At 41.4% G+C, this 19,234-nt stretch overlaps 1 protein-coding gene across 1 annotated transcript in view; it reads left to right on the top strand.

Annotated features, from left to right (window-relative positions):
- LOC111051551 (nephrin) overlaps positions 1-19,234 on the top strand; it is an 807,626-nt gene that overhangs the window by 736,505 nt on the left and 51,887 nt on the right. The window contains exon 5 of the mRNA XM_039427333.1: positions 80-283. Within this exon, the coding sequence (XP_039283267.1) occupies positions 80-283 (204 nt within the window). The remainder of the gene's footprint in view (positions 1-79; positions 284-19,234) is intronic.

Here is a 19,234-nt window from a genome sequence, read left to right as displayed (position 1 = left end):
TCACTTATTAATGTACGTGTTTTCTATAAGTATTGGAAATAAATTTGATTTGAATGAACTGGAGTGAATTTTGTTGCAGGCAAGCCAGCACCTACTGTGCAGTGGTGGCGAGGCGGTGCTCTGGTCGACTCGATGGATGTGAGAGCGACTCTCGACACTCGACACAGTCAGCTGATCGTCAGACACCTGACACGCGACGACCTGGGTTCGGAGTACACCTGCACGGCCAACAACAACAACATCAGTAATCCAGTGTCCGCCAAAATACAAGTGGAGATGCACTGTAAGTACAATAATACTACACTTTTATCTAGATTAAATTAATAGAAAAAAATCACCTTCACATTGAAGCTGTTATAACAATGGAAGGAAAATATGAAAAATAGTGACATGCATCAGATTGAAGAGAATTCAATGCTCTCCAAAACCTAAGATGAACTATAATGCATTGTTAGAGAATTATAAGCCCTGGAAGAGTAAACATTTTTATAAAACCTATTATTTCAATAATTTTATACTCATAAGAGCGAATATCTCAGAAATGTTGGATGTGGCACAAAGCTCCACAGGACAACAATTTCGGAGAAATTATCACGCTTCTATTTTGAATGGTTCTTCTTGTTGGCTAAACGCATTTTTGTCAAGATATTAGCGTGTAAACATTGAAAAATTCAACTTGTAAACATGGAAAAGCTGATGATGAGGGATCAGGACTTTTGATATGTTTGCCTTCCAACTGGTCTCAATAGAGCTGCAAAGTCAAAATTTGTCTTTTGAATTCCTTTCTCAATTGATCTATTTTTACAAAACTGAATATTTCACACCCAACACGAAAGCTGCTGCAACAGTCGTGGGGGAATGCGTGAAATAGTGAAATTATACATCAAATTGAAGATACAATAATGGACTATAAGTTCATAATGAGCATGGATTTTTTCCATCGATTATTAAAAGTTTATGAGCAAAAATAACAAACTGAAGGCAAACTTGTTTTTTTTTTCAAAAATGTCACACCTTCAAGAGCGAATATCCAGAAAACTATGGGAGATATAGGAGAAGTTGTGAGATGAATATTGTTGGAAATTCTGTAAGCATCTATTTTTTTAACTTTTGTAGATGATACTCATGTCTGTAAGATGTATGGTTTCAGAGTTATATGCAAAAAGCTAAACGAAGGTACCTTTTGAACCACCCCTACCCCCTCAGCACAGGGTGGAGGGGAGAGGACTCTTAATATGTTCACCTCCTTACTACCCTAAACAGAACCGCGGGCTCAAAAATATATTGTATATATTGTCAGGATTAAAACTATAACTAAGGTTAAAAATAAGTCTCGCTCCCTTTGCCGTCATGAGAATGGCAGTGGTGATCACAAGACTCAAGGCAGAAACAGAATTGAATGGAGAAATTCAGGAAAAAATAACGGTGATTGAAAAGATGAACATTAAGTAACACAGTATTACTTTAGTAATAACTTAGTAATGCCTTCGCATGAGAAGTAATATTCGGTGAATATTAAATGGAATGCGTACTATCCTGAATACAAAGTTCAACACTCCATCCTGATATTCTTGAAACACATAATATAATTTGTTTTGAGATTGAGATAATAAGAATTGCAAGCTGAGAAGTCAGAAAATTTTAAAGAGATAAGTACTCATCAGAGAAATCAATAATGTTGGAAAAAGAGAGATGAAAACTACAAAAAGGAAAATTCTCATTCGTATTGCAGCTGTTGTGAAAGAATCGCACTATTTATAAATAATGACACTGTGTATCACGCAGAGGTGCATTTTCAAAGGCAACTGGCAATAATACAGTTCGTGTTGAGTCTATGTGCAACAGAGTCCTTTTATACTCGAAGCAGAGAGCATTGCAAAACTATAAGGGGCAAAGCTGAAGAAGCTATCCATGTAATGCATTCTGATGTTGCATTACTGCAGTTTGCTTATACTCCTCTGATACACGTCACGTATGAAAGTGGAGCAAGAGGACGGAACGACGAAGACGACGAAAACTGTCCTAGGTACCGAATCTATGAATAAATCATCGTTTCTCTGTTTTGAAAACAGTTTTTGCGTTGATATTTTTGCTGACTGGAGGGAAGCTGTAGTCTTGAGGAGATGGAATCGGTCACCAAGCTAGAGAGCATTGAATCCTTTATTCGATGTAAGTAGAGTGAGGCTCATGCAAGAAAGAAACAGTGAAGATGAAAGTGAGATTTGCATGTTGATTGAAAGGAATGAGGGGCTCATTAAAGTTCGATTCGGGGTTCTCTCTGGAAAATATTTTTCTTCTCAGCACAACGTGAAGTGGGATTTATCTATCCAACTTGTGTGGCTATCAGCCCTTGAGAAATGATGATATAAAATAGTACATATAAATAGGATTTCAAGGAATAATGATATACTTTAATCCAAAATATTGAACAATTGAAGTAGCCTACTTTTACATGTGTAAGCAGGTAGCCTAAACAACTCTTCACTCTTTAATTTTTTTCAGACTAATCACACTATGTGTTCTATTCAAAATCTATGCTCTTTTTCTGAAAATGCAATACTCCACTGTACGTACTGTTTTAGAAAAACGGAAAAGACAGGTTTCATTTGTTTTTCTCTTTCTGGTTGTCACCGGATTAGTTTTGTGCAACTACTGTAAAAAACCCAAGCAGGGCACTTGCACCTGCCAGCTCTTGGCTTCAAAAAGTTAAACTTTTTGAATTGGTGGTGGAAATAGCTCCTGTTGTATGAGATTACAAAGGCTACAACACGATTAGGATTGGTAACCCGGAGTGAATGGGAAAAGAGCGGTCGGCCAATGTTTACTGGCCAGGCCTATGTTGATCGACAGATGTTGATCCATTGTTGAACTAATAAAGCGCTGGCCAATACAAGCACACTACTTTTGTGAGTTGTATTTATTGGGTTGCAGGGTCGGCCAAAATCAACCGACAATCAATGTTGATTCAATACGGTTGTGGAATGTAGTGTTCCGGAATTGAGTGCGCGCGTCGTTCCTCTTCAATGGAAATCTTTCAACAAGAGTGAGATAGTGAACTGGGAATAATTCTAGAGCAATTGAGAGAGTGGAACAATATCGGGTGGAATGGGGAGGAAGTGAGAAATACCGCGAGAGCAAGTGAAACGGATGCAGAAAATCTGCTGGTCGTTGTGTGTTCTTGAACGAGATTCTGGCTTAACTGGCGGACCATCTGCACAGAACACAGTGCACAGTGCACAGTGCACGGCGCACAATGAGCACCCGGCTACAAAAGGTTTTGGTTTTTTCGAGCAGCCTTTGTCGCTGGTGAATATCTATTGTAAATTAACAGAATGCCGGCGACTGAGTTGCAAAAGTTCACAAAATCAACCGTAACATCTCTCACTTAACAATTCACAATCACCCAATTTCAATCTATCACGGATTCGGACAAGTGAAGTCGTTTAAGCATTTTTTATTAATCACCTATTTTGAATCAATTCACGAGCATTAATGAAAGCAAATGGGGGAAGCGATTGGGAGAGCAAATAATGAAATGTTCTTTCTTCCATGTTCATAATGCTCTAGTTAATGTTGCTATGAATTTCAATCCTCCAGTCTATGCACTATTGATGGTAATATTATGAACTGTATTCCTCATTATGCATTGTTCTCCTAGTGGTTGAAGATATTCTATATTGTTGTTGTGACTGATTGGATGAATATAGAATTATTTGAGTTGCTAATGAACTGACTTAATAGAAATAATGAAATTTCATGGGATTTTTTTCTAATAATTGAATGATTCTCACACTGGAATAGTAATGAAATGTTTGTGGTACTGATAGTATTATATTGTCTCACTATAAAATTAAATATCCCTTGAACCATTCTCTTATTTTCCTCACTAATAGTGATTAACGATCACTTCTATTGGATGCTCATGTTGATTTGTGTAATGATGTGATAATAGTCCTTCTTAGTATATTTTTGTGTCCCATGATAAAACTAAGTTCATTGGATTCTTGTCAAAATAAGATTCGAATTTCAATAAATAATTTGTAAACTCTGTAAGGACATTTGTTGTTTTAAGAGTATTCTAGCTATAAATTGATATTTTTTAGTCCCCTAATGTAATTTTTTTGGTGTTCTGGTTCAATATTGAATTCTATCCTAGGTTCCTCATAAGTTTTATTTCCCATCTTCTCCTATCTTTATTCCTCATCAATCCCATTTCCTAAATTAACATTAGTTTCCAAGAAAAGGCTTGAATGGGGGCTTTGAAAACTGTGTTTCAAATGAGTTCATCTACCTTCTCCTCTGTTTCGACTATGAATTTATAATCTGAATAATATCTGCGTTATCAATTCTTTCAAATTAATCAGCTTGCTTGTCAAGTACCTTCAATACTGGTCTCATTATTCAAACTGGTAAACCTTCATCGCTTAACAATAATTTCATATCAATTTTTCATTATTTGGTAAACTATATTCTAAAAAAGGGAATTGGATGCAGAGTGGTAACACTGAATGAAGGAAACACGAAACTGCATAATGCAGTCAACCAAACACAATCTGCGCTCTTGAACCGTAATCCTGCTGAGCGGATATTGATTTTATGATTTTCGTCGTAACCATAATATCCCTTTCCAAGCACAAGATGTTATGAAGAGACGCCTCCAATGTCTTCTCCATATAGAAAATCGTGTATGTCGGATTTATAATACGACATATTAAATTTCACAGTGAGTTGATTCTTGGAACAATTTTCTTTTGCCTCTTGAGACGTTAAGAAATACAAAAAGGAGTTCATAGAAGTGGGGAATGTGGGAGTAAAGAATCAAAATTTATGATTCCACAAGAATCAAGTAACTGTTCAAGAAGAGCCAATTTAGTTTTTTCTATTCTTTTTCCTTAATAATGAGTTTCCTTTCATAGATGATTGAAGAATATTCCTTTTAATATCGAGTCAGATTTTCCCTCATCCAGAAACTGTAGTTAGACTTTCATTACACGATTTTTTTTCAACTTTGTAGTATAGTAAAGATCATTCAACAACATTCGAAAGAGTCTGTCTTCTGAAGATCCTTACTGAAATGTTTGGACTTCAATTATGCATTCTGTCGAAGTTTAGGAAAAGCCTTCAGTTTGGAATCAATCCTAGACAACTAGCTGTGATGAGCACTAGATCAAGACTTTAAGATAGAGATGATTTGTAGTTCCAAGAAAGGGTCATAAGATAGAAAGAGGATGCTCAGTGGAGAAGTAGCAAATACAAGAAAGAGATAAGTTGTTATAAACTTATTGCTGGATAACTAATGTGGTAAGAGAAATGAGTTTACAATTACTTGAAAAATAGGCTTGTGTGGAGAATAAGCTTTTGCAAATCAATTTTCTGCGGTTCGGAACTCAAGCAAACCTGTAAGTCAAGTCATATCTCATATCATATCTTTAGCTCCTAATATTTACGGTTATGTTCATGTGCAAAGCTCACAAGGATATGATTCTCAGTAGACAGTAAACTTGGGAATAAACCTAACGAAAATACGTTCGAGTAATTGAATGGTGGTAAAATAGTAGGAAATACACAGAGGAGAATGGAAATGGATGGAAAAACTTGAGTTATAAAAGAAGAGTAGAAATGGAAAGAGTTGCTGAATATAAAGAGTGGGAGAAGCTTACTAGAAAACAGAATCTCAGGATCTAAGTATGTGGAACAAGCAGAAAAGAGGTGGCTCGAGATGTGGAGGAAGCAGAAACATATGTGAAGGAGACTGGAATGAGGGAGATACGAAACATGATAGATGGATAAAATAATAGGATCAGATTATATTCGATTTTATCACATCATGTCAGTTTATTATTAGAGAGAGAACCACAATAAAAAAAATAGAGAGAAAGATACTTTAAAGTATGAACAGTGAGAAGGAATTAGAGGAGAGTTATAGAGGAGTGAGAGAGAATTGCGAATCTGATCAGAGAACGGTGGGAAGCATCGCAGCGGGATCATCCGCAGACGAATAAGAACCTGTCCCCTTCCTCCCTATTCAGTACCACTCCGGCTGGCCCTAAACGACTTGTTTCCAACTGTTTAGCATTTGTGTGTATTTGAGCAGCGCCAACAAATGCAGCGTCTTTGACTTTGGAGCGTCGAGATGGCAGTAGACCTAGCTGCCGCCGCGACGACGACGACTGCAAGATAAATTGGAGAAAGTGCTTTGCCAGAATAGTGATGAGCCGCTCGCTGCCCCTGCCCCTGCTCTGCTACTGCCACTGCCCCTACCCCTGCCCTGGTTGGACCGTCGCAACTCACTAAACCACCAACCATTTCCGGCTCAACATGCCAAGATTCGGTAATGTAAATGTAGATGCAGAAGTAGCAGTTGAAGTGCAAGATGGTATGCAAGTGAAAGGCATTTCCACAATTTGAAACCCACGAGTCTTAGATTATGTGTTGATAACCTTCACTTCAAGAGATTCGTAAGGTAATTTGGCTATTTCCCAAAAGTGAGTGGAGTTCAAGTCAATGCTGATCATAAGAATATCAATTATCTCACATCTAGATAGCGAAATTCACTAAACAATATTAAGGAATTCCACCCATAGAAGAAGGCCAGGAGAATATAGCAGAAGCCCCTGTCTTATACTGAGATTCTCTGTTCTACTTTCGTGAGATTTTCACTTTTCCAGGAGATGTGGAATAAAATACTGTGCAAGAATAGTTTTTGAACAAATAAGACTAGCTCTTACGAGAAAGTTGATAATGATTTTTGATTTTATGTCACAATTCGACTAAAGAAGATTCAAGATTAGATCAATCTACTATGTTCTAACTATAATATATGTTATGCTGAGAACAAGTTATTCCGAATAGCATCTTTACTTCTTTTGATTTGCAATTCCATATTCCATACTTCCGAATCATTCAAAGTTGATGTAAGAAAGACCTGAAACTATTCTCGATCCAGCTAAATAATCCCATTGTGACTTTCTCTCCTCTTTCAAAGAACAAGAGAATCTGCTTGGACACCATAATTTCATTTGAATTCAGACAAGTTAAATATCTATCAGTTATCGAGCAAATAAATCAATATTCAGTGGAAAGTCGCGATGTGTCATTAAAATGAGCTTATAGTAAAGATTTATTGTCTGGAAGTAGGTCAATCCATGTTAGGATTAAGAAAAGACTTGTTACAGGAAGGGAAAGAAGAAAGATTAGAAGTTCGATCGACAGGCCTGCCCCAGAGAACGAGTGAGCGAGAGAAAAAGGGTAAGGAGTGAGAAAAGAGAAAGAGAGAGAATTGGACTTGAGTTGGTGCAATTGAAAACCTCGGTTAGGACTCTTGGGAGCATTTCCAAATCGCCTCCTCGTTGGATCTCTACTGGCTTTCTCAGCATCACCGGGCTATTATCCTGTTAGCGTCTTGTAGAAGATTTCAAATCTCAATCACATACTCATTTCATTCATAGATTTTGTACTATATACTATACTAGTATGCATCACCATCGTAGTAAAATATCATGAATCTCAATCAAAATCTCATTGGCCATTCAACCCATTCAAGCTCTAATGCTTTTCAGTTCGAACTTAGGCTATTTTAGAGTAATCGTGAAACGGTTGCCTAAAATAAACATTATTTTAGAAAAATGTGAAACTCTCACCTTCCCTAACAGCATTCGCGTTAATCACAGATTGGTAAAACATCAAGCAGTCTCTGTGTCAGAAAATATTTTTTTGAACTAGAGTTCGAAATAAATTTATAATAATAACAGCAAAAGCTAATAATGGTAATGGTGAAGCGTTCTTCCTCATTATAATACACTTGCAGGTAACAAACTGAAAGCTTGACATAATGAAATCTAGGAGAATTGAAAATAGGCCTATAAGAATCCTCGGTTGATTAAGAATTTATATCCAACATTTCAAGTAAATCAATCCTGTAGTTCAGAGGTGATGATAATCTTCATCATCATCGTCATTCAAGGATCAGGCTCTGTTTGCCTGTTCCGGCATCCATTTCTTCATTGGTCGTCCGACGCCTCTTCTCCTATCGCGTTTGTAGTGCCAAGCTTGAATTGGAAGTCTATTTGCTGGCATACGAAGTAGATGGCTGGACCAGTCTTCTCTACTTTTCTTCAATATTGGCAATAAAGACTCTACATTCAGTTCGGTTCTTATTACTTCGTTTCTTATGTAATTCAACTTAGTGTAACCTTTGACTGCTCGAAGGAACCTCATTTCAGCTGCTTGGATACGTGACTCAGTTTTTTTCATTGACACCCAGGCTTCGCTTCCATAAGCTATTATTGATACAGCCATTAGTCTGTAGAACTTCATCTGAGTGGCTTGTCTTGTTTTCTTCCCTATTGTTCTACGTATTGCACCACACACAGCACTGAATTTTGTCAATTTCTCACTTACATAATCTTCTCTGTCGAATGAGTTACGGCATCCCTAGTAATTGTTCATTTAACTTGTTCCAAAATTTGGTTCTCAAGCACTATCTTGGATCTAACTGGCCACTTTCCTTTAAACGCCATGACCTTGGATTTTTGTGGTGCGATTATCATGCCAAAGTCTTACCAATCTTATTTAACATGAAAAGTGCATATTGAAGTTGGTCTTCTGTGTTGAACATAATTACAGTATCGTCTGCATATAGTGTGATGATAATCAATTATGATAATAATAATTATGATAATAAAAATTATGATGATAATAATAATGATAATTATGATGAAAATAATTTTCCTACCCTTCACCTACAGTATGGAAGATGATAGATAGATGGATTATTATTTATATATCAGTATCTTTGAATTAGAATAACTTTTGAAAGGTTTGAGATATCGATGTCGATGTCCGGTTTTCACCATATTTCCTCTTGAGATCCTGTATCGAAATCAAATATCATATGACCACCTTCCAATTTAAAAAAAATGGAGTTGGATTCAAAATGGCGGTTCAAAAATGATGGACGAAATTTGGGTCGACGGAATACCTGTTTTTATTATTCAAATAGGATTCCCAATCATACCTATCTTCTAATTTCCCTTTTAAAATAAATGTTCAGCTGCTTCCATACAACAACTGGAAGCATGACAAATTGAAAACTTGACAAACTGAAAATTTGATGTAATCAAATCTTGAAGAATCGAAAATAGGCCTATAACCATCCTCGGTTAATTAAGAATCTATATGCAAAATTTAAAGTTAATCAGTCCAGTTGTTAAGACGTGATTATGTGTCAAACATAATTTCCCTATTCCGTACGTGTCTTTTGCCAGTCTTTTCTTTATTATATAGTATAGATTATTATGTTGCTTTGGCCTGTGATCTGTTTAAATGTCCTGTAACATCTAAAGGTGCGACCACACACACTGAACCGAACCTCGCGCCTTTCAGCGAACATGAGCATGTTTTATAAAGTTAAATATCAGCTGTTAAACATTAGTCGTACAGTACTCCGAACCGTTCGTTATGCCGCTCGCCTCTGTTTCAACTGTTCGCCGTACCGCACACCGAAAGCTGAACTTTTCAACCAATCAGAGTCCTCCATTACAATTCGCCGTGCAGTTTGCTCTACATCTTTGGCTATCCATCACAAGTGTAAACATGCGAACACGCTCGCGAACATGAATACAGAAGTATATGGGCCTTTTTTAATTTTGAGTAAATACATGTTTTGGACAATTCATTGTTAAAGATGATACATTTATAGGACCTGATAAATATTATCCAATTCAAATAGAATAACTTCTGGAAAAAAATTAATGGATAAATACCAATATTGAAATATTTTTGACCAAGAACTCAGTACAACGAAAATTCATTCAACTAATCCTGTACTTACTGATGAAATTATAATCATTTTTTACTTTCCTTGCCCTATTACCATAGGTAAGGAAAGTATTGCTTTCCGAAAAAAATTAAGGTACCCCAGTTTCTATATTTCTATACGTTTCAAGGTCCCCTGAGTCCAAAAAAGTGGTTTTTGGGTATTGGTCTGTATGTGTGTGTGTGTGTGTGTGTGTGTGTGTGTGTGTTTGTGTGTGTGTGTGTGTGTGTGTGTGTGTGTGTGTGTGTGTGTGTGTGTGTGTGTGTGTGTGTGTGTGTGTGGTGTGTGTGTGTGTGTGTGTGTGTGTGTGTGTGTGTGTTGTGTGTGTGTGTGTGTGGTGTGTGTGTGTGTGTGTGTGTGTGTGTGTGTGTGTGTGTGTGTGTGTGTGTGTGTGTGTATGAGTGTATGTGTGTGTGTGTGTATGAGTGTATGTGCGTCTGTGTACACAATAGCTCATCTCCTAATTGACGGAATGACTTGAAATTTGGAACTTAAGGTCCTTACACTATAAGGATCAGACACGAACAATTTCGATCGAATGCAATTCAAGATGGAGGCTAAAATGGCGAAAATGTTGTCAAAAACGATTTTGATTAAATTTATACCTAGAATAGTCATTGATAAGCTCTATTAACTGCCACGAGTCCATTATCTGTAAAAATTTCAGGAGCTCCGCCCCATCTATGCAAAGTTTTATTTTAGATTCCTAATAATCAGGCTTCAGTTACAATTTAAACGAAAAATTTCGAGTGGAAAAGATCGAGCATGAAAATCTCTACAATTAATGTCCACTAATATTTTCAACTGAAATTGAAAATAAGCTCGAAATTCGAGAAAATGTGATTATCCAATTGCAAACTGTTGGCAACTGTTAATTCTACTTAATGATTCACTATGAAGAGATAGCAGAAGTCGTATGACTCCAGCGTTATTGTCCTGTCACCAGCTGTCTCAGATCTTTGATTATAAGTTTGTAGACTTGAGATGCGCGGGAACACTAGCGTCAGCTGATCAATTTACATAACGGCAAGGAAAGTTGTGTGAGTGCGCCACACCAAATTTTTTTATTGATAAACAATTTCATTAACTAACCATGAACTGACTGAAATAAATACTTAGATTCTCATGTATTTGGTTAATAGAATTATATAAATCTACAGTGTAGGTCATATCTAAATTCACAGAGAGTTCGATTGTTGTTGGCAAGAAACATGTTATTCAACACAGAAATCATTGTTATTTCATTAAATGATAGGATAAGTTGAATAGTTTCCCTTTCAGGGAAGTTTCGACAACACACAAAACTCATTTTTCATTCGAAGAAATATCGAAAAGGTGCAATGGACCTTATTTTTTTGTTCAGCTTGCAAAAATACCCCTTATTTCAATATAAAAACTTCCGACTGACTGAACACTGGGTCAATCATTCTATCAGAGCTCGAATAATTTTGGAATTGTATTAAATAAGAATGGAAGAGAATAATTTATTCATGAAGAAATATCAACACCTTTATTCAAAGACATATTATCTGCATGCGAATTCATATTGCCGATATAGCATTGATAGAACTGTAGACGTTTATTTAACACTTTGTCTCAAAAAACTGTTCTAGCTGAAAAATTAATAATTCATGCCATGTGTAGGCCTATGTACATTGCATCAGAAAAACGATGTTTCAAATTCCCGTTTTTCCGGTATGCAATCCACAAGTTGACATGTTTTGATGCGAACAAACACAACCCTAATTTCTCTTATTATAATATAGTATAGATTATTCATGTTATTCATGTTTTATATGCCATATCATTATTCCCTGAATGTAAAAGTTTATCTATTTTATGTCTTACTAGCAGGTAACCCGTGCTTCGCAAGGGTATTCCTTAAAACTTGACGTAATGAAATCTAGAAGAATTCAAAATAGGCATATAAGAATCCTCGGTTGAATAAGAATTTATATGCTGAATTTTAAATAAATCAGTATGACCACCTTTCAATTAAAAAAAGAAGTTGAATTCAAAATGGCGGAAAAAAATTGGGTGTGACGGAAAACCTGTTTTTATCATTCAAAAAGAATCCCCAATCATACCTATCTTCTAATTATTTCCCTTTTAAGAGAAATCTTCTGCTGCTTCCATACAAACTGGAAGCATGACAAATAATTGAAAACTTGATGTAATCAAATCTTGAAGAATTTAAAATTGGTCTATACCACCCTTGGTTAAGCAAGAATCTATATGCAAAATTTCAAGTTAATCAGTCCAGTAGTTCTGACGTGATAATGCGTCAAACATAATTTCCCTATACTTTACACCTGTATAGGCTACGTTTATAATCCAGTTCTTTCCTTTATTATAGTATAGAAGATGATACATTGTCACAAAGTAAAATTGTGACAGGAAAATATTGCTAAATAATTAATAATATTATTGGAAGACGCTCGGCTATCAGCAAAGCTAGCTGACCGCGGAGATAAGGAGGGTACCGATGGCGCACAATCATCCGCGCATCGAGACGATTCTTACCGCCTCTGGCGGCGGCGGAACTCCATCCCCTCCACTTTGGGAGAGTATTTAAACGCCGGCCGAGCCCCAGACCACAGCAATCCGCTCACAACCTTCCTGCTCCTTGTACAGTGGCCTGTTGGCTGCCGTACGTCCCTGACCTGTCCTTGTACAGCGGCCCGTTGGCTGCCGTACGTCCCCAACCTTCCATCCCCCTAGGGCACAGCGGCCCATTGGCTGCCATCCCTGACCTTCCATCCTCCCAGGGCACAGTGGCCCATTGGCTGCCATTCCTATCTTCTCACCCTCCCAGGGCACAGCGGCCCGTTGGCTGCTGTCCCTAACCTTCCATTCTCCCAGGGCACAGCGGCCCGTTGGCTGCCGTCCCTATCCTTCCATTCTTCCAGGGCACTGCGGCCCATTGGCTTCCGTCCCTATCCTTCCGTCTCCCCAGGGCACAGCGGTCCATTGGCTTCCGTTCCTAACCTTCCATTCTCCCAGGGCACAGCGGCCCGTTGGCTGCTGTCCCTAACCTTCCATCCTCCCAGGGCACAGCGGCCCATTGGCTGCCATCCATATCCTTCCATCTACCCAGGGCACAGCGGCCCGTTGACTGCCGTCCCTATCCTTCCGTCTCCCCAGGGCACAGCAGCCCGTTGGCTGCCATCCCTAACCTTCCATTCTCCCAGGGCACAGCGGCCCAATTGAATCCTTCAAATTTTGTCGCAATCGCTCTTATTGAGGACTAAGACAACATCAGTCCCAACAATATCGGCCATAGATTCCAAACCTCAGGACGACAAAAGTTGCAACAGAAGGATGTTCAAGCAGGTTGTTTTGAATGGAGTCAAACTCAATGCCTTGATTGATACCAGGGCGGAATCGTCCTACATTCCAGGACAAGCATCTTGGGATGACATAGTTGATCCCTGTGATGAGAACAAACACAACCCTAATTTCTCTTATTATAATATAGTATAGATTATTCATGTTATTCATGTTTTATATGCCATATCATTATTCCCTGAATGTAAAAGTTTATCTATTTTATGTCTTACTAGCAGGTAACCCGTGCTTCGCAAGGGTATTCCTTAAAACTTGACGTAATGAAATCTAGAAGAATTCAAAATAGGCATATAAGAATCCTCGGTTGAATAAGAATTTATATGCTGAATTTTAAATAAATCAGTATGACCACCTTTCAATTAAAAAAAGAAGTTGAATTCAAAATGGCGGAAAAAAATTGGGTGTGACGGAAAACCTGTTTTTATCATTCAAAAAGAATCCCCAATCATACCTATCTTCTAATTATTTCCCTTTTAAGAGAAATCTTCTGCTGCTTCCATACAAACTGGAAGCATGACAAATAATTGAAAACTTGATGTAATCAAATCTTGAAGAATTTAAAATTGGTCTATACCACCCTTGGTTAAGCAAGAATCTATATGCAAAATTTCAAGTTAATCAGTCCAGTAGTTCTGACGTGATAATGCGTCAAACATAATTTCCCTATACTTTACACCTGTATAGGCTACGTTTATAATCCAGTTCTTTCCTTTATTATAGTATAGAAGATGATACATTGTCACAAAGTAAAATTGTGACAGGAAAATATTGCTAAATAATTAATAATATTATTGGAAGACGCTCGGCTATCAGCAAAGCTAGCTGACCGCGGAGATAAGGAGGGTACCGATGGCGCACAATCATCCGCGCATCGAGACGATTCTTACCGCCTCTGGCGGCGGCGGAACTCCATCCCCTCCACTTTGGGAGAGTATTTAAACGCCGGCCGAGCCCCAGACCACAGCAATCCGCTCACAACCTTCCTGCTCCTTGTACAGTGGCCTGTTGGCTGCCGTACGTCCCTGACCTGTCCTTGTACAGCGGCCCGTTGGCTGCCGTACGTCCCCAACCTTCCATCCCCCTAGGGCACAGCGGCCCATTGGCTGCCATCCCTGACCTTCCATCCTCCCAGGGCACAGTGGCCCATTGGCTGCCATTCCTATCTTCTCACCCTCCCAGGGCACAGCGGCCCGTTGGCTGCTGTCCCTAACCTTCCATTCTCCCAGGGCACAGCGGCCCGTTGGCTGCCGTCCCTATCCTTCCATTCTTCCAGGGCACTGCGGCCCATTGGCTTCCGTCCCTATCCTTCCGTCTCCCCAGGGCACAGCGGTCCATTGGCTTCCGTTCCTAACCTTCCATTCTCCCAGGGCACAGCGGCCCGTTGGCTGCTGTCCCTAACCTTCCATCCTCCCAGGGCACAGCGGCCCATTGGCTGCCATCCATATCCTTCCATCTACCCAGGGCACAGCGGCCCGTTGACTGCCGTCCCTATCCTTCCGTCTCCCCAGGGCACAGCAGCCCGTTGGCTGCCATCCCTAACCTTCCATTCTCCCAGGGCACAGCGGCCCAATTGAATCCTTCAAATTTTGTCGCAATCGCTCTTATTGAGGACTAAGACAACATCAGTCCCAACAATATCGGCCATAGATTCCAAACCTCAGGACGACAAAAGTTGCAACAGAAGGATGTTCAAGCAGGTTGTTTTGAATGGAGTCAAACTCAATGCCTTGATTGATACCAGGGCGGAATCGTCCTACATTCCAGGACAAGCATCTTGGGATGACATAGTTGATCCCTGTGATGAGATGAGAAACTCTGAACGACAGGCCACAATTCATGCTCCAACCACCAGAGCAAATACTCCAAACTCCGAGAAAGTTGTGGAGGTTATGATGGAACAAAAACCATCTCATGATGAGTCAGAATCTAGCCCAGCAGTCGACACAAAGAGGATAAACAATGGTGGGATATCATCAGCTAAAGACAATTCCACAATCCTGCCTCGCCCAACAAACAGAAAGGTGGTAAGGAAAGATTCAATACCACCCCCCCCCCTGTTATGGATGTGAAAGAGTCAACACCACCCCCTACTGACATGGATGTGGAGGAGTCAATACCCTCCTCAACTGAAATGGATGTGGAAGAGCAAATGCAGTCTTTGACTATCAATGGAGTAGTCCCACCATCCCAGGAACCCACACCAGGTCCCTCAAGGAATAAGGATCCAGTGTTCTGCCACCGAGTCTCGACACCTTGTAAGCGTAAACGGGCTGGCAAGCCACGCATAAAAGTCCAGTTACCTGATGGATGATGTAAATATGTGCCCATAGAGCATTGATAGAACTGTAGACGTTTATTTAACACTTTGTCTCAAAAAACTGTTCTAGCTGAAAAATTAATAATTCATGCCATGTGTAGGCCTATGTACATTGCATCAGAAAAACGATGTTTCAAATTCCCGTTTTTCCGGTATGCAATCCACAAGTTGACATGTTTTGATGCGAACAAACACAACCCTAATTTCTCTTATTATAATATAGTATAGATTATTCATGTTATTCATGTTTTATATGCCATATCATTATTCCCTGAATGTAAAAGTTTATCTATTTTATGTCTTACTAGCAGGTAACCCGTGCTTCGCAAGGGTATTCCTTAAAACTTGACGTAATGAAATCTAGAAGAATTCAAAATAGGCATATAAGAATCCTCGGTTGAATAAGAATTTATATGCTGAATTTTAAATAAATCAGTATGACCACCTTTCAATTAAAAAAGAAGTTGAATTCAAAATGGCGGAAAAAAATTGGGTGTGACGGAAAACCTGTTTTTATCATTCAAAAAGAATCCCCAATCATACCTATCTTCTAATTATTTCCCTTTTAAGAGAAATCTTCTGCTGCTTCCATACAAACTGGAAGCATGACAAATAATTGAAAACTTGATGTAATCAAATCTTGAAGAATTTAAAATTGGTCTATACCACCCTTGGTTAAGCAAGAATCTATATGCAAAATTTCAAGTTAATCAGTCCAGTAGTTCTGACGTGATAATGCGTCAAACATAATTTCCCTATACTTTACACCTGTATAGGCTACGTTTATAATCCAGTTCTTTCCTTTATTATAGTATAGAAGATGATACATTGTCACAAAGTAAAATTGTGACAGGAAAATATTGCTAAATAATTAATAATATTATTGGAAGACGCTCGGCTATCAGCAAAGCTAGCTGACCGCGGAGATAAGGAGGGTACCGATGGCGCACAATCATCCGCGCATCGAGACGATTCTTACCGCCTCTGGCGGCGGCGGAACTCCATCCCCTCCACTTTGGGAGAGTATTTAAACGCCGGCCGAGCCCCAGACCACAGCAATCCGCTCACAACCTTCCTGCTCCTTGTACAGTGGCCTGTTGGCTGCCGTACGTCCCTGACCTGTCCTTGTACAGCGGCCCGTTGGCTGCCGTACGTCCCCAACCTTCCATCCCCCTAGGGCACAGCGGCCCATTGGCTGCCATCCCTGACCTTCCATCCTCCCAGGGCACAGTGGCCCATTGGCTGCCATTCCTATCTTCTCACCCTCCCAGGGCACAGCGGCCCGTTGGCTGCTGTCCCTAACCTTCCATTCTCCCAGGGCACAGCGGCCCGTTGGCTGCCGTCCCTATCCTTCCATTCTTCCAGGGCACTGCGGCCCATTGGCTTCCGTCCCTATCCTTCCGTCTCCCCAGGGCACAGCGGTCCATTGGCTTCCGTTCCTAACCTTCCATTCTCCCAGGGCACAGCGGCCCGTTGGCTGCTGTCCCTAACCTTCCATCCTCCCAGGGCACAGCGGCCCATTGGCTGCCATCCATATCCTTCCATCTACCCAGGGCACAGCGGCCCGTTGACTGCCGTCCCTATCCTTCCGTCTCCCCAGGGCACAGCAGCCCGTTGGCTGCCATCCCTAACCTTCCATTCTCCCAGGGCACAGCGGCCCAATTGAATCCTTCAAATTTTGTCGCAATCGCTCTTATTGAGGACTAAGACAACATCAGTCCCAACAATATCGGCCATAGATTCCAAACCTCAGGACGACAAAAGTTGCAACAGAAGGATGTTCAAGCAGGTTGTTTTGAATGGAGTCAAACTCAATGCCTTGATTGATACCAGGGCGGAATCGTCCTACATTCCAGGACAAGCATCTTGGGATGACATAGTTGATCCCTGTGATGAGATGAGAAACTCTGAACGACAGGCCACAATTCATGCTCCAACCACCAGAGCAAATACTCCAAACTCCGAGAAAGTTGTGGAGGTTAGGATGGAACAAAAACCATCTCATGATGAGTCAGAATCTAGCCCAGCAGTCGACAAAAAGAGGATAAACAATGGTGGGATATCATCAGCTAAAGACAATTCCACAATCCTGCCTCGCCCAACAAACAGAAAGGTGGTAAGGAAAGATTCAATACCACCCCCCCCTGTTATGGATGTGAAAGAGTCAACACCACCCCCTACTGACATGGATGTGGAGGAGTCAATACCCTCCTCAACTGAAATGGATGTGGAAGAGCAAATGCAGTCTTCGACTATCAATGGAGTAGTCCCACCATCCCAGGAACCCACACCAGGTCCCTCAAGGAATAAGGATCCAGTGTTCTGCCACCGAGTCTCGACACCTTGTAAGCGTAAACGGGCTGGCAAGCCACGCATAAAAGTCCAGTTACCTGATGGATGATGTAAATATGTGCCCATAGACCAGGCGTAGATGACACTCATAGTGAGTGGCATACACCTCTAAAGGTGATGCCTGAGAGGTGTACACCTCTTAAGGTGATGCCTAGATGGCTCACGCCTTTTAAGGTGGTGCCATAGAGGGCTCCGACCCCCCCCCCCCCAAGTAGGAGTGAGGTGTCACAAAGTAAAATTGTGACAGGAAAATATTGCTAAATAATTAATAATGTTATTGGAAGACGCTCGGCTATCAGCAAAGCTAGCTGACCGCGGAGATAGGGAGGGTACAGATAGTGCACCATCTTCCGTGCATCGAGACGACTCTTACCGCCTCTGGCGGCGGCGGAACTCCATCCCCTCCACTTTGGGAGAGTATTTAAACGCCGGACGAGCCCCAGACCACAGCAATCCGTTCCCAACCTTCCTGCTCCTTGTACAGTGGCCCGTTGGCTGCCATACGTCCCTGACCTCCTGTCCTTGTACAGCGGCCCATTGGCTGCCATACGTCCCTAACCTTCCATCCCCCTAGGGCACAGCGGCCCGTTAGCTGCCATCCCTGACCTTCCATCCTCCCAGGGCACAGCAGCCCGTTGGCTGCCGTCCCTATCCTCCCACCCTCCCAGGGCACAGCGGCCCGTTAGCTGCTGTCCCTAATCTTCCATCCTCCCAGGGCACAGCGGCCCGTTGGCTGCCGTCCCTAACCTTGCATACTCCCAGGGCACAGCGGCCCGTTGGCTGCCGTCCCTATCCTTCCATTCTTCCAGGGCACAGCGGCCAGTTGGCTGCCGTCACTATCCTTCCGTCTCCCCAGGGCACAGCGGCCCGTTGGCTGCCATCCCTAACCTTCCATTCTCCCAGGGCACAGCGGCCCGTTGGCTGCCGTCCCTAACCTTCCATCCTACCAGGGCACAGCGGCCTGTTGGCTGCCGTCCCTATCCTTCCGTCTCCCCAGGGCACAGCAGCCCGTTGGCTGCCGTCCCTAACCTTCCATTCTCCCAGGACACAGCGGCCCGTTGGCTGCCGTCCCTAACCTTCCATCCTCCCAGGGCACAGCGACCCGTTGGCTGCCGTCCCTAACCTTTCATCCTCCCAGGGCACAGCGGCCCGTTGGCTGCCGTCCTTATCCTTCCATCTCCCCAGGGCACAGTGGCCCGTTGGCTGCCGTCCCTAACTTTCCATTTTCCCAGGGCACAGCGGCCCGTTGGCTGCCGTCCCTATCCACCCATCCTCCCAGGGCACAGCGGCCCGTTGGCTGCCGTCCCTATCCTTCTATCCTTTCCGGGCACAGCGGCCCGTTGGCTGCCGTCCCTCCTGTCTATCCTTCCTCTTCCTACTATACTGGAGCGGAACCGAGG

Source organism: Nilaparvata lugens, chromosome 4 (genome assembly GCF_014356525.2).
Source record: "Nilaparvata lugens isolate BPH chromosome 4, ASM1435652v1, whole genome shotgun sequence".
In the NCBI taxonomy this organism is placed as follows: domain Eukaryota; kingdom Metazoa; phylum Arthropoda; class Insecta; order Hemiptera; family Delphacidae; genus Nilaparvata; species Nilaparvata lugens.
This window is presented reverse-complemented; position numbering and strand designations above follow the sequence as displayed.